General features: G+C 42.5%; 2 protein-coding genes across 2 annotated transcripts; both read left to right on the plus strand.

Moving 5' to 3' along the window:
* Nucleotides 1–907: 907 nt before the first annotated feature.
* Nucleotides 908–8,695, plus strand: atp6v1c2 (ATPase H+ transporting V1 subunit C2; the record flags this gene model as incomplete). The annotated part of the gene is made up of 13 exons (XM_079174743.1): nucleotides 908–1,036; nucleotides 1,857–1,924; nucleotides 2,482–2,567; nucleotides 2,758–2,820; nucleotides 3,016–3,110; nucleotides 4,595–4,677; nucleotides 4,757–4,852; nucleotides 5,894–5,962; nucleotides 7,373–7,465; nucleotides 7,558–7,645; nucleotides 7,735–7,832; nucleotides 7,915–8,044; nucleotides 8,606–8,695. The coding sequence occupies 13 exons, from the start codon at nucleotides 908–910 to the stop codon at nucleotides 8,693–8,695; spliced, it is 1,188 nt and encodes a 395-aa protein (XP_079030869.1).
* A 2,231-nt stretch (nucleotides 8,696–10,926) lies between these two features.
* kcnf1b (potassium voltage-gated channel, subfamily F, member 1b) lies at nucleotides 10,927–12,246 on the plus strand (the record flags this gene model as incomplete). The annotated part of the gene is made up of 1 exon (XM_079175001.1): nucleotides 10,927–12,246. The coding sequence occupies one exon, from the start codon at nucleotides 10,927–10,929 to the stop codon at nucleotides 12,244–12,246; it is 1,320 nt and encodes a 439-aa protein (XP_079031127.1).
* Nucleotides 12,247–16,612: the final 4,366 nt, after the last annotated feature.

Here is a 16,612-nt window from a genome sequence, read left to right on the forward strand (position 1 = left end):
TCAAAGCCTAATACACAGTCAGATTCTAGCACTTTGTCATCCATTGAGGTCTAAATGATGCATTAATGGGCACCACTGAATAAAACTTGATTGTGAAAACATATCGACAATTTTCCTTGCTCGCTCTTTTTTAAAGATAAATGTACAGTCCAAATATAGCCTTCATTCACCATTATTATTTTTGAAATAATCTTTATTATTATCAATACAAATGGAGGCTCTGCTTTATATTTAGCTGTTGCAATAGTGAATCGTGACATCAGAGCTCGGTTGATGATGGCTTTTTTCATTCACCACGCATGACAGTTCCATGTATAGATGCTAAACAGTATTCTTTTTTAAATTAAAACAGAATCTTTTTTTTTTTACTTTAAGGAACACGCAAAGTGACTGCAAAGTTGTAAAGTGATGGCCGACCAATTCTGGTAACATCTACTCAGATCACCTGGAGTGGTTTAACAGCTTCTTGTGATCCTAGAAGACAGTGGGCTGGCTCTCAGTCAGTCTCGGGTGGAGCTGCTGCTCAGACTTTCCAACACCACAACACAGTGAGACCGACACAGCACGGCCGTGAAGATGACCTGACGGTAAGAATCGTCACTTTGAAAGTTTGTTTCTTTTCATTTTGTAGTTTCTTTTATTTGACTTCAAGTAACCTAGACATAACCAATGGAAACTGGTAATATGATCCGAGGATACTAAATGTCTTAATGGAAACATGAAGAGAATAATATCAACAAAATGTATAATCTAATTTTACAAAGTCAGCTTAAAGCCCGTATATGTTTGTGATATTGGAGTTCATACTGAATGTTTGTTGACTTTGGGTCAGTCTCTTTGGTACTAAACGCCTGCTCTTGTGGGGAAGATTTTGACTGGAACGTCTCCATGTGAAGCACTGGGAGTCATGACAGACTTATGGTTGGTTTCTTTCCCTCTGGACGAGACCAGTTTAACCAGTGTTGAGAAACTGAAGCGCACCCTTGCCAAAACCAACCTGGCCTCCAGCTTCAAGTTCTCCATTCCAGATCTCAAGGTGAGGCTGTGTGTCGTCTGTCCTCATGAAGATCCCGAGGCAGCCGAGTCAACTATATAGATTAAATATGTACATAAGGACTGAATGGGGAAGGGTCTCCTTCTTGAGCTGTGAGAGCAGCAGGGTGAGAAACAAAGAGCTAGAGGAGTGGTATGTGAGCGTTAGTTCTGTGTTTATACCAGTGCAGTACAGTGCAGTTGAGGAGGATGATGGTGTTTGGTGTCCTTCTCTGGTGAAGGGAGAAAGGCTCAGGTTGCTCTCTACCGTTTGAGGCAAAATTTCCATCTGACCCATTTCACTCAACGTGATCAACGTTCACCTCGGCTGCCAGGAATCTTAAAGGGGACATATCGTGCTGCATTTTCAGGTTCATGTTATTTTTTTGTGTTTCTACTCGAACATGTTTACACACTTTTATGTAAAAGAAAAACACATTGTTTTTCTCATACTGTCCGTCTGAATATACTTGTACTCACCCTCTGTCCGAAACGCTCTGTTTTTGCGCCTGTCCCTTTAAGATCCCCTCCCAAACAGCCCAGTCTGCTCTGATTGGCTTGCAAGAAAAATACGTAGCACCTTGTTCGAAGGTAGTTCTCAAGCTGTGGGTGGAGATATTCTGATGTGTGACTTTTTCATGATATGTCCCCTTTAACAGCAGTTTGTCATTTTAATCAAGGGTTCAAAAACCTTGCAATTTCGGTTTTGAATATGATATGTGCACATCTGAGACTGAATCTTAAAAGCCAGTGCGTTCGCTATATAAAATCCATGACACATCAGCCACAGTAACACTGACTGTCTGTCTCTGCTGTGAACCCAGGTGGGAATACTGGACAGTCTGTTCAGCGTGTCAGATGATCTCTCCAAGCTCGACACACTGACTGAAAGGTAAAAAAAAAAAAAAGATGAACCAAATTGAATACGTTGATACACACCAACACCCTTTTTGTCTCAGTGGTCATTACACGTCGTAGTTTAATGTGCAGCTTTGTCCTTAATTAAGACTTGTAACTCTGACCTTGTCTGCACCATGAATAATTCATGGTCCGGGGCAGCAGACGGTTAGTTTTCCCTCCTGATTTTAAATTCCTTCTTGGTGCATCTGTAAGTGGGGAAGTCATAGCCTATTTGAGATGTAAAAATGTAGCCACAGCAGATCAAACCAGACAGATTTTGTCCCGAAAATCTATCCCACTAATTTTGTTATCAGTCTAATCCATTGTTTTCCGAATCTCTCCTGAGCTTGAGGTCTTTACTTGGATAATTAAAAACCCTTGGTTGGACATTAATAGTTAATTGTGGGCCTCCGTGTCAGAATTAGCAGTAAAGTAGATTTCCAGGAAAGGAGCCAACAAATGATTAAACTGGCATCTGAATAAATAACAGACATGATAGTCGAGGCACCTCTGTAGTAACGACATTTTTTTCCTTGTTTGCCCGGTCAGTGTTATTAAAAAAACCCATCAGTGTATGAGGGAGGTGATGGAGCACACCGCTGACAAAGTGCAGGAAAACACCTTAGCCAATGGAGGTGAGTCACTCACAAACGCACGTGCTGAAGGTGTTCATTGCATCGTATAAATCATTAAGTAAATGTAGAGAAGCCCCAGCTTATGTGCACGCTGTGAATGAGACTGAGAGCTACTGTATGCAGAGACTGATACCTTTACCGTGCCTCTTAAACAGACTAACCAGTGTCTCTGAACACTTTCCCCCATCAGACCACGGCATGAGTCAGTCAGCCGTCACGTCCCCCCTGAAATCTTACCTCCAATCTCTGAGGGGTATTTTTTTTTTGATCTGCTTGAGTGCAGTGCTACTGTGTGACCCTTTATATAAAGTGTGCCTTCTTGCAGTGCTTTTGCCCTTGTATTTTCTGAACGGCGCTCCTTATTTCACAGCTTGGTGGTGTGTGTTTACAATTGCGCATTTTTTAAATTTCTGGTTAGGTTGTGACTTCTTGTGTGTGTGTTTCTCAGTGGACCTGATGAGCTACATGACCAAGTTTCAGTGGGACAAAGCCAAGTACCCCACAGCTCTGCCTCTGTCCAGCCTGGCAGACATCATCAACAAGGTACTGAGTCATTAGAAATGAGGATAAGCACACATGAGGACATGTATAGTTATGATTTATTATAGTCGTAATCATCTTAAAGGGGTACTCCGGCAATTTATCATTGCATTTCTGCACAGTTGGGAGACACAAAAGAAACGGTGAAAGTCACAGTGAAATGGAAATCCTGGGGCGTGATGAGTAAACAACATGAAAACGCAAAATACTCTACTGACAATATTTTGCATCAAAACTATTCATGCTGGCAGCAAAGCGTCAAGATGTCCTTCTGAGCTAAATTGTTGTATAGCCTAAAGCTACTGAAAGCTGTTTTTTTTTTAAGTTACAGGCTATATGTCTCGTGCTTTTATTAAGAAAGAGAAGGGAAAGAGTGGATCCAGTATGCGCTGCCTTTGTCAAAGTTAATGGGAGTGATAAAGTTTGTAGTCTTGGTTCGGACTACGCAGCGTCTTGAATATGTTCTTTCCACACAATGATTGGTCGATGCCTTTATTCGAGGTGCAAAAACAACAGTTTTGTACCAACTAATAGCACAGAGAGAAACAAAACGCCTCCGCAGTGTGAAGGCCTTTAGAGCGTCTTTAGCCTCAGTAATGCAATGTATTAATTTGTATTATTTATAATACATCACGGTCACATGAGCACGAGTATACACACAACAAGGCTGTGAAGGTGGACTCGTCAGTGTGATGAAGTTTGGTCGTCACATTTAGCAACTTTTTAGCAACCGCCTTTTTTAGGACGGAGAAAAGCTTCAAAATTAACCAGATGGGTATTTTAAATAAATACTGACGTATTTGATGTCATAGAGCAAAACTCTTAAGCTTAACCAAAAACCCATTAAAATTTAGGACACATTTCTGCAGTACCCTATTAATAATTCAGCATGTAACAAGAGATTAACTGTTATTTTAGGGGAGAGTTTTTCCTTATCCTTTTTTGTGCCAAATTTGCGATTTGTGATATTGGGCAATAAAAATAAAAATGACTTGACTTGAACAATTAACACAGGGCTGCAGGATTACAACTCTGAAAATGTATATAATTGTACTGTGTCTTTAAAAAAAAATAATGTTAAAAATCAAATCAGAGACCAAAACAATCAGATTTTAAGTAAAAAAACACGGGTTCCTACATTTCTAATAATTTAACGTGAAACATTACACCCTCTTTGCCTGGTAAACACCCACATCCCACACACACCCTCAGTTTGTAACACAGGAGTTATAAATGTATTCAAATTGTGTTGTCTCAAAGTTCAAGTTGAGATAACCCTGATGACGTCACAAGGAGTTTTCACAAATCCAGATTAAAAGTGAAATAATATAATGTAATTTGTGTCATATCTTTGCATCTGCACTTAAGCCGCACATATACAGACTTATGAAATGATATTAAAGGTATTCAACATACATGCGTTCTTATCTCACACCTGTTTTGAGGTAACCACTTGGTCCCCCTTATGTTTACATGTCCCGTGTCAGGAGGTGTCCCAGATGGAGACAGAGCTAAAATCTCGAGCGGCGGCGTACAACAGTGTGAAAAGGAGCCTGGAGCACAGACTGGAGTGAGTGACGTATTTAATAAAAAAAAGAGCTTCAATGTATCAAGTATGAACTGATGAACTGGAATGAGTGTGTTTCCAGTCGGACTTTGCAAACTGGCAGTCTGAATGACATAGTGAGGAGGGAAGACCTGGTGGTCTCGGAGTACCTCACCACTCTACTGGTCCTGATGAGCAGGTCGGTAACACACTAAGCGTTATTCACCGTCATTTGATGGTACGACGCAAATGTTTGTGTGTCTGTGTCTGTGTATCCATAAATTAGAGCTGTGAAAAATAACGCGTTAACGCGTTATGATTAAATTACAGGATTAATTCGTTATTTTTTTTAACGCATGCGCAGAATGAGCTTCCAATATACCCACAATTGACCGTTCGCCCCCTTAGTTACTGTTGATACGTCGACAAAACTCCCAGGACTGTGAACCCTAAAGCATAGCGAGGACGGGGACCAGCGCTATATCTGTCAGTGTCAGTGATACTTTTTGGAGTAATATCTCCGCGATATTCTCCGGATCAAGGCAAAAGGGACTGCAATATGCAGTGGAAGGATATATTCAAAACATTAAGATCAACAACGAAGGGGACACAACAATAATCGAAGCAAAAGCATACAGGTCTCAATCAAAAAATCTCTAATGCAGTCAGACGTTAGCTGCTATCCAAACAAACACATGTAACAGACTGTCTCATGTTTGTCCTTTCTGGTGTTGAAGATATGTCCCTTCAGGGTTGCCGTAGAGAGGGAGCAATTCCCGCCTCTAGGAAAAGGGCAGTAAACAAAGAATAAAGTCATGGATAATTCTGATGAACCTGAGGACCTTCTGGATGGGAAGTTCCTGTTCCAAAAAATCAAAGATTTATCTGTTTGATTTAAAAAGAAAAGAAAAATGTTTTATTCAACCATACAATGGCTAAGAAGCCCGAATTCTGTTTAGGATGAAGATATATTAATGTTCCATATGGAAGAGCAAAGAGAACTGCTAAAGAACTGCTGAGTTGCAGCACCATTGTTTTTGTTTTTTATGAATAAAAAAAGAAAACATGTTAAATGTATATATCCGTCTTTTGTCATAAATCTTTTTGTTCTCACAAAAATATACCGAGAAAATCGGTAATATGTGATTAATCATGATTAATCCACAGAAACCTGTGATTAATTTGATTAAAATTTGTAATCATTTCACAGCCCTACCATAAATGTGTTTTTTGGTCACAGAGGGAGATACCTGCAGTGGGAGAGGACCTATGAGTCTTTGTCAGAGTTTGTGGTTCCACGGTCCAGCAGGTAAGCGGTCTGTATGTACTCTTGGCAGTAAGACAAGCCATTCCACTTGATCCCAGTAGAAGTGCACCAGCAAAGCCCCAAGTGCCTGTTCTCAGCATCCAAAAGGTCAGGCAGGTGTTCCATTACCGGCAGAAAGTACAAGTCTGTGCAGCATCACTTCTAAGAAAGGAGATGGGGTTTCTTGTCATAAGAAAGTTTGTATTCAATCAAATTTTTTTATATTTCAATGCTTTATGACATCATGCCAGAACCTGGGTACCTTACAAGAAAAATGAAGCACTTTGTAGACTGACATCTATATTAGAGCAAGAACTAAAAAGCGCTGTCAACCCCCAATTTGTCATGGATGAATTGTTGAAAGGTTTTTGTTTTCAAACTAAAAAGCACTCTTTTAAAAAGAGAAACGGTGCCTCTGAAAAATGATGCAGACACTAAAGACAAATGACAAAGCAAACAATGGTTCTATTATATATGGACCTTATATGGCACGCTCCTTTTGTTGTTTGTTCCATTTCCAGTTTCATCTTGTAACACACTTTAAATGACCATAATCAGAAAACTTCAGTTATGGAATCATATAGTTCTAAACTCGTAAGAAAAACCCCAATTCCAACACTTTATGACTATTACATCAGTCAAGACCAGCAGTGACGGATGTACAGGATCTTTAAAGAAGGCCTATGTGAGGGGGAATGAATGCTCTTATACAATAAGTATTTAAGGTTAAAGTAAATTTAGGGTGAATTATAATGAATAATATTTGTCTTCTAACTCCCTTTATATCACTAGAACAGAGCATTAACAAATTATTTCCCTGGGGAAATATATTTTGTATAAATATACTTTGTACTATGAAATTTCATCCATTTTCATACACAGTTAAAGGTACAATGTGTAGGATTTAGAGCCATCTAGTGGGTTGGCAGATCGTAACCAACTGAATATACCCTCCGCTCACTCCTGCGAAAAGAGTAACGTGAGCCGTTGAGTGCAAAACCTTGGTAACTCAGTCCACTTTGCTCAGAGGTCGTCCTTGCGATAATAACACTACTTTAGGAGCAACGAGAGTCAGACGGCGGCTGGTGGTAACACCGTTTTACTAAAGAAGAGCTGGAGCAGATGGGAATGTCATTAGTTTCAAGTTTTTGCTGATAAACCAAGGTATTGGACAAATAAAAAGGTTGACCTAATGATGAACATTGATGTCTAATGGCAAGTATGTTAGCATGGCATGTTGGACACTATTTAAGCTTCACAATGCGTGCTATCTAGCCTTTCAACACAGATACAGAATTCCAGTACATCACACTGTTGACTTTATTTCCTCTCTGGTGTCTTTCAACGTGACCTGTTGCTGCATGTTGTCACGTGGCGCTCTAATATTCTGTCATTATTTTGGGTGACCATCAGGAAGCTGTACGAGGACGGAGAGGGAGGCGTTTTCTCCGTCACACTTTTCAAAAGAGCCGTGTGTGAATTCAAAGCGAAAGCCGAGGAGAGCAAGTAAGCGGGGCCTGATTGCCAGAAAATACCCTATCAAGTCAAAGCTGTGTTGTAGGTGTCAATTACCATAGTGTAGCCTATGATCCATACAGGTTCACCGTGCGTGAGTACAGTTTTGATCTGGAGGCGAAGAAGCAGCAGGAGATGAAGCAGCACAGTGTTCACAAGAAGGAGCAATACGTGAGTCCGACTTCATACATCGTAGAGTTTTTTGGATTTGTGTGCTTGTTTGTCATATATAATTATAAAAGGCAATGCCTCCTCCATAGGGAATCTTTGTGCGTTGGCTGAAGGTGAATTTCAGTGGGGTGTTTGTTGCCTGGATTCACTTGAAAGCATTGAGGGTGTTTGTGGAATCAGTCCTCAGGTCAGTGCAAGTGGTTTCCTTTCGAATATGGCATGCGATTCATTTCCCTGTGAGTAGACTCATTGGGGGGGTCTCCTGCTAGGTATGGAATACCGGTGAGCTACCAGGCTCTTGTGCTGCGCACGGACAAGAAGCGATCGAAGAAGCTGAAAGAAGAACTCGCCTCCCTGTTCATACACCTGGACCCCACTGCCACCACCTGCAAGACACATGTAAGAGGCCCAATCTACTTTCACTGCTTCAAACTTTGCTTTCAATTACAGTATGTCATTGCTATGTCGGATGTTCGCTCTCGGCCTCTGGATCCGTGCGTGTTACTCAAGGTCTGCTTACTAGCTTTTTCCGTAGCTTTCAACCACATCTCACAGTCTTCATCAGCTAATAGAACTGACACAGGTAAACTAATTGTGGAACTTTCAGTCACATTATGACACCTGAGCCAGAAGAAAGACTGCTAGCAATGCTGGTCGTGTTGTGGTCAAGACCACCCAATCCTGCGTCCCGCGTTCACTTTTCTTGGAGTGCGTGTGACGGGGGGATAACTTTGGTGCATGTTATTCTATTTGCTGCTCCCTTTGGAGGTTGTCCACAGCGGATCATCTGTTTTTCCATCTGGTCGGTAACCCGGGTCTCGGGTTGCAAAACATAGAACTGGCTGGGTAAAAAAACTTGATCAGAATGGTGCATGGATAAACACTCCTGCAGAACAATGATTGCTTTTTACTGGGTCAAGTTGTGTTTTTAGTGTTGCTCTGTCTCCCTCTGCCAAGCAGGCAAGCTGTGACATCCCAGAACTCTGTCAGCATGAGTACTTCTCCTACATCTGCTACCATATCAACACCAATCTGCTGGAGATCAGCTAGCAGTCCGCAAAGAGAGAACACAATGACCAAGGAATGAGGGCTCTGTGGACCAGTCAACAGAAATATATGAATATCTTGGTTTTCAACTTGTCTCGTGAGCCAGAAACAACTGTGGACCTTCCCTTGGACAGAAGTGTACATATTCTTGCCAGATGAGCAGTGGATAGATTTGGGTCCTATTCACCACATTTTCAGCTGCACGTGGGCTACACTTTGTGACTGTGGAACCATTTAAACCTACGAGAACATGGACTGTAAATGTTTTCGTTATTAGTGGCCACCAGTAACCATGTGTGTCGCCAACTCAACCAGCTCTGAAATCTTAAGGATTTAAATATAACATAATGTATCAAAGTAACTTGTACTGAAGAAGAATTCATGATATTGTATGATTATAATTAGCCTATATACTGACGCATCAGAGTGTACGTAGCGTTTGACTCTTGTAGCCAGTCAAGCTAGTTTTAAAGAGAAACTCCACCAATTTTACACATCAGAGTCTGTTTACAGGTTTTGGGGAGTACAACAGAGTTCTGCTGGGATGATGCAATTTTGGAAGCCAACCCAGAAGTTAGCATTACACTCGTTCGATCGACGAAAAGGGGATTTTTCCAATGGGTTTTGGATTATTGCAAGAAATAGGCTCTGTGGAAAACAAACGTTGGTGATGCTCATACATTTTGTTCAGCCAGATAATCTTCACAAATGAACACCACTTTTATGATTTTTGATGAGTGAATGCAATCGGCAGAAGCAAAAAGCTAACATTAGGCTGTAAACAAACTACACGCTGGCAGCATGAGTGCAACAATACACAAAAAGCCTGTGAAACCACAGACCTTATTTCAGACATATAACCAAAAAGCCATTTAAAAAACCTATTGAGTTTAAGACGAGAGAACAGGAAGTGCAAATAATGCTGACTCATTTCCTACTTTTGGGACTCATTCCTGCAACATATGTGAAAGCATTTGAATGAAGCTGTATGGCTCCATGGGAGGGGTGGAAAGTCTGATACATTGCCTCAAGTGATGTCACTCGAGTCAGCATCGGTTGGGGCTAAACACTACAAGTTGGAAAATGAAAGAAGAAAAATGTGTGGCTTACTAGCCGCTACTAGCATAACACATATCCGACCAAACTGGTCAGTTGCATTGTGGGTATTTGTGGGAAGAAAGAATAAATGTGTGGAATAAAAAAATTATCTCTGGTTCTGCTGCATCAATGTCGAAACATTATTGAAAAACATGTCCATCAGAGTGTAAAGCTAAATCTGTGGAGCGCTCTTACACATAGTTCGGTGGTTTAGTCCAGTGGTCCCCGACCCACAGCTTCAGACTCTCCTTCAAAGCGTAGCAATCGGAGAGGTCGCAAGGTGATTGATGAGGACTTTGCTGGACAAAATTTGACATCTTTGGACATCAAATTGTTATCTAAATAAAATCGGCTCGAGTAAAGGAGAAATTTCTCTTTGTGGTAAATGCTTACAACTTATATCTGAAACATGACGAGTCCCATACACTTTGTGTAATGGGCTAACAAAACAAAACTTGTACTGTACTTTATACGTACTTTAGTTTAGCTACTCTCCACCACTGAATGCTATTCAGCACATGATCATGCACTATTTCTGCTCTGTGCAGCCACCATTTTCCACAGCATTCCCGCTGTCATAAATGCTATTTGATCAATCAAAATGTTTGATGCTGGAAGATTTCCTTTGGATATTAACAACAAGGTACATTTTAGTAATGAGTATGTACTCGCTATAATGCAAAAATGTGTTTACCGTCTAGCTTTCATAGAGACAATAGGGCTTTAACCACTGTGGAGAAGGATTAGAGTTTGTCTGTATTATGGGGTGATTAATGCTGCTCTTTTAATTGTTAACTCAGTTGTCGTTGCAAACCAAACAAGCCACATATTGCATCACCCAGGCATGAGAAAGACCTGTTCCCTCTCTTTTACTCTGTGTGTGTTTGTAAGAGAGAGCGAGAGAGAGAGAGAGAGAGAGAGAGAGAGAGAGAGAGAGAGAGAGAGAGAGAGAGAGAGAGAGAGAGAGAGGTGGGAAGTGTTGGGGAAAGCTGGCCGCTCAAGCTGTGCCATTCAGTGCATTAACCGCCTGAGGAGCAAACGTTTACGCGCTGAAATAATGGACTCCCTCTCTGGTTAGCGCGCTTTACTTCATCATTACAGGATACATATTTCATTCTGTCAAACATCTGAGTAAAATGTGGACAGTTCCGAAGCCAAAGTACAGAACTGGTTTGTGCACCGAGGGGGAGATCGCTGTGAACATTGGCGGAGTCCAGGTGGTGCTTTTCGGGGATGTTTTGTACCGCTACCCGGACAGCAGACTGGCGGAGTTGTTGAACTGCTCAACTCAGAATCATGAAGTCATATCCTCGCTCTGCGACGACTTCGACCCGGGCAGAAAAGAGTTTTATTTCGACCGAGATCCCGATGCCTTCAAGTGCATCATCGATGTGTACTACTTCGACGAAATCCACATCAAACCCGGCATTTGCCCCATCTGTTTCATGAAGGAGATGGAGTTCTGGAAAATCGACCAGGGTGTTTTAGACGAGTGCTGTAAAAGCTACCTGAGCGAGAAGGAGGAAGAGCTAACGGAGATTGCAAACAAAGTAAAAGTGATTCTGGAGGACCTGGAGGTAGATCGGTGCATCACGCGTGCCCAGCGGTGCCAGAGGTTCCTGTGGAGGCTGATGGAGAAGCCGGGTTCTTCGCGGCCGGCGCGCGTCATTACCATCGCGTCCTTCCTCTCGGTCCTGGTCTCGGCGGTGGTGATGTGCGTGGGGACCATCCCGGAGCTCCAGGTGGCGGACGCCGAGGGGAAGCTGGTGGAGCACCCGACTCTGGAGGCGATCGAGACCGCCTGCATGTCGTGGTTCACCGCGGAGTACCTGCTGCGTCTCGCCTCCTCTCCGAACAAGCTGCACTTCGCGCTCTCCTTCATGAACATCGTCGACTTCATGGCCATCGTGCCTTTCTACGTGGTCCTATCCCTCACCTACCTCGGCACCACGTCCATGATGGAGTTGACCAACGTCCAGCAGGCTGTGCAGGCGCTCCGCATCTTGCGCATCGCGCGCATTTTCAAGCTGGCGCGCCACTCCTCCGGGCTGCAGACCCTGACCTACGCGCTTAAAGATAGTCTGAAAGAGCTGGGCTTGCTCCTCATGTACATGGGCGTGGGCATCTTCGTGTTCTCGGCGCTGGCCTACACCATGGAGCAAAGCCACCCAGAGACGCTTTTCAGGAGCATCCCGCAGTCTTTCTGGTGGGCCATCATCACCATGACCACGGTGGGCTACGGCGACATCTACCCCAAGACCACGCTCGGCAAGTGCAACGCTGCCGTGAGCTTCTTGTGCGGGGTGATAGCCATTGCCTTGCCCATCCACCCCATCATAAACAACTTCGTGGTGTTCTACAACAAGCAGAAAGTGCTGGAGACCGCGGCGAAGCACGAGGTGGAGCTGATGGAGCTGAAGTCGGGAAGGGACGCGCGCAGGAAAAGCATTGATTGAGATGAGACCGCGGACGCACCAGCAGTGTGAGAATTCAGTCCGAGTCCAGTGAAGACTTTTACCAGAGCTTTTGCTGCGAATTCATTCCTGAGGAAGAAATTAATCTTATACGTGAAAAGTCTTAAACATATAAAGCCAATGTTAATTTATAAAATTCGGACCTTGACATTAAGACAATGAGACATTGTCTATGGTCACACACATTGGGACAGCTCCATGCAGTGACATCTTACTTAGCATGTTGTCTCCACACAGCTGTGTCGTTTCTGTTGCTTGGATGTGTCACGTGCCGCTTGTTCCACGGTGCAGTCATTTCTTTTCATAACTCGCTGTTGTGAAGGCTGTTATCAATGAATTAAAAGTTCATGTGGACACACACTTGTGCACAGAGAATCATTAAAGCGTCACATTTAACCTGCTAACTGAGGTGAAACAAGTTCCCCCCGATTTAAAAAATAACAATAAAATTAAGGAGAAGTGTTTGAGGGACTTATATTGGATCAGTGTGGGTGGATTCATAGCTGCTATCATTTTAAGAAATGCAATAAATTAGATAAGCTAAAATATGACTTAAGCCGAGTCATAAATTGCAGCCCCCTGAAAAATGCATCTCTTTAATTATATTGTGCTAAAAGTGATTGTAGACGATAGTCACCTGCTCATATTTTGTGTTGTTCTGTGCCATTTGTGTCTGGCTGACCCCATTGATCAGATGTGATTATTAATTCCCTCGGGACCATGGATGGGTTACTGAACGGGCCCAGGGGCCCAAAGTGTGAGGGGCTCGCTCCCCCGGCCTTCAACTGCAAAATGTCACAATGTCAAAGAGACTATTTCACATTTTGAACCAGGAAGACTCAAATGACCACAAAGATGACATAAAATGACTACGAGATACAAAACAGCAGCAAATGGACACTAAGAGACTCACAACGACTATGAAAAGGGGCAAAACAACCTCATAGAGACACAGAATCACTACAAATAGACACAAAGCAGCTATGAAGAGACTCATATCACCACAAAGAAACAGAAACCGACTACAAAGAGACTATAAACAATGAAAACAACTTCAAAGTCCGCCCATGGTTTGAACAGAAATTCAGAAACAATGAGATCGTGGTGGGCTGTCGTACTGTCTCAAAAGTGAAAGGATTTTTCTTTTGTGGTTTCTAAGTTATTAATCTTTAGTCTAGGAGACATGTAACCCAACCTGACACTAACCACACATGACTACTGAACAGCTGCTGACAATGACATCCACTATCCCAGAGATGTGAACAAATATTCTCTTCCAGTATTTTTGCTGAGGTCCAAAAAGTAAAGTGTATGTGTCGTCGGAATGTCCCATTCATGTCAGCATGCTTTACTAGTTTTAGAACACAAAACAAGCTATCTATATGAAATCAAGCTATGTGACTAAGCCATGCAACATTTTCACAAATTGCATTTTCAAATCTTTTTTAATGAAAAGATACAGATTGAGTGTTGGCGTCGTTCAAAACTGAATACAGAAGAGAAGGAGTACTTTTTGTTGAAAAGGTATTCACTTATCAAAAGAGTGTTGATGGGAGACCTGTTTGAAATAAAATGATGATTTTATTTAGTTTTTTGAAGATAAGTGTTGAGAAGTCATGTAAAATATTCCGATATGACCACTGATTCTGGGTAATTGAATCCATAACAGTGCATAATAACCTCATCATATGATTTGTGTTTAATCATTTGTAAAGTAAAACTGAAATGAATGTAGAGGAGTAAAAAGTGCAATATTTACAGAGGACAAAGTAGCATAAAATGGAAAGTAAAAGTACCTCAAACTTGTACTTGAGGTACAGCACTTGACTTGAGTAAACGTTCCACTGGAGTAAAACTAAATTTGCATGGCAAAAGGCCACGCCTTTTTGTAAATTCACTCGCGTTGAAAGAAGTGAGTCTGCCTGTGTTGCTTCCTGCTCACTGAGCTGCCTCTCCAATGTGCCAGTCAGTGCTGTATTGTTTCTTCCTGCAGCCATCCTGTATCAAAAACTAGATTCTATTCCGCTAAGAAGAGGTCAACGTTTGCTGTAGCCAACGTCACCGTTGACCCCTGCGAAATGTGTCTGTGTGCGGAAGCACATTTTATAAGTGGTCGGCGTAGAAGTTTCTGTGTTCATGAGCTCCTGTGCATCGCGTGTGATGCGATCCGAGGCGGTGTTCTGTGACAAGCGACCGTCCCCGGCAGGGGGGACACATCAAAGTAAAGGCTGCACGCCCCCACACACTCCACGCTCAGAAACCCTCCCCTCCCTCCCTCTCTCCTCCAACCAACGCCCCACCCTGCTGCCTCCTTTCCACCTGCCCTTGTTCTGGCTCAGATATGAGGAGCTGTCATCTCATCTGGCTGAGAGAGTCATGTTTTCAGGGTATGTGCAGATGCAAAAACGTTGTGTGTTGCACTCTGAGAAGGACCATTCATCAACACAGAAGTGACGACATTAAAGATTCATGCGAGGATGAAGGGAAATTAACTGACATTGACTTTGACCAAATATAGCACTCAATACCTTATGCATCAGCGACCATTGCGGAGGACTCAGTCTCTCCTTCTGCGTGGCTCGGACACACACACAGGTTGAATCCGTATGTTGCTGATCGCAATGCGAGACAACTTTAAAAAATGTGCATCTGAACATTCATGCTGCTTCTGATACAACGTCTTTCTCTCCGTTGCGACCTGTAAACAAACAGCATCAAGGACGCAGGAACATCCTCATCGATACCTGGCTTCCCCCAGAGTGCTTTGATGCTTCACAAGAGAGGTCTCCCACAATCCCCACAGTCCCAGAGAGCGCATGTGTCCGGAGGAGGATTTGATGGTGAATAGGATTCGATTGATGAACGATTTAATACCGACAATTAGTTCTTTCTTTTAATGAGTTCCCACTGGTCGTAAAGCAACGTAGCAGCGTGGGCGAGTGCATGGGGAGGTTAGCCTTTAGAGAGTCTTTTCTTTCTTGAGTCTTGCATGCAACAACAGCACTTGATCACAGTGGAAAATGCAGTACAAAACCACCAACAAATCCTGTTAACCAAAGATTGTCACAGTTTAAAAAGGCCATTTAAAAAAACTAAATCTTTTGTAATTTGTATTCTCTTTGTTCCATTCATAGTTCACGTTTGGATGTAAATGACTGACAGGCTTAAAGGGACGAGTTTTATTTAAGTTCCTGAGAGTGTGGTCCGTAGTGAGAGTCCATGCAGGCAGATGGGTGTGTTGTCTTCATGGAAGAGGTTATGTTCTTCATGGTGACATTCATTTGGCAAATGGCTTAGAGTTTAACAAAACAACACTTGCTTTGATTAAAGGAAGTCATATAGTTTGGTGATTTCTGATCAAATAGACTACAGCACAGAGGAGAAAAACATGTACCTATTTTGAAAAAGGAGGTAAAACCATGGATGGGATGGAGCACATGCGTCCTCTTTAGAATTGTCTTAGTCATTCCTAGGGTTCTCATTTGACTACATCACTAACTAATGGATAGATAACTTTACTTCTAAAACTAAACAGTTTGGTCACACATGCACAAGACGGAGGTGGAGGTAACGAGCCTTAACAACTGTGTTAAGGGGGTGATGTGCCGGAGTTGTTTCCCCAAAGTGGCCAAAAAATCAGCTAATGCAGGTTTAGGCGAACTATGAGGCTACTTGCAACCTCGTGGTCTGGTACGGAGACCCAGAACACCTTCTGCTTAGGGCCCCAAAAACACTTGAACATGTGTGTGCGCAACAGATGGCAGTGCAAACAGCAACGACATTTAAAGCTGTCAGTCAAACCAATTTCACCCAAAACAGAACCAAGGAAACCTTATACCCTTCATGCATAACATCATATCCCACTCTGCTTTTTCTTTCTCTCTCTCTCTCAAAAAAACATTCTCCCTTACCAGCACTGGTCTTCTGTTGTCATGGCTCCAGTCTTTAAATAACAGTCTCGCTCTCATTATTCTGATGAAAAAGCCTTTTGCTTTGAGGCTGGACTCCCGCGTTACATGCACCCCGCTCCATTAATTGTCATAGAGTTAATAGAGCAACAGGGTGTCTCTTTTCAAATCTTATGCACGTCAGAGGAATGAATCATTACAGATATTTTGAGGGGATGCAGGGTTGGATGTTGGAAACGGGGAGGGAGTTGAATTACTTAAAATCAGATCAAGTCCCCATGTAATAAGATTCCATCCACTTGGTCGTGTATCAAGCCTGGCACTGGGGTCGAATTAGCTTTAGGAATAGATTGTGGTTTGGGTTAAATAACTACAGAAGTGCCACTACAGAAGCACGCAAGTTACGTGACAAATAAAACAGTGTTGGTCTCACATGAGGA

Source organism: Pholis gunnellus, assembly GCF_910591455.1.
Source record: "Pholis gunnellus genome assembly, chromosome: 15".
NCBI classification, from domain to species: Eukaryota; Metazoa; Chordata; class Actinopteri; order Perciformes; family Pholidae; genus Pholis; species Pholis gunnellus.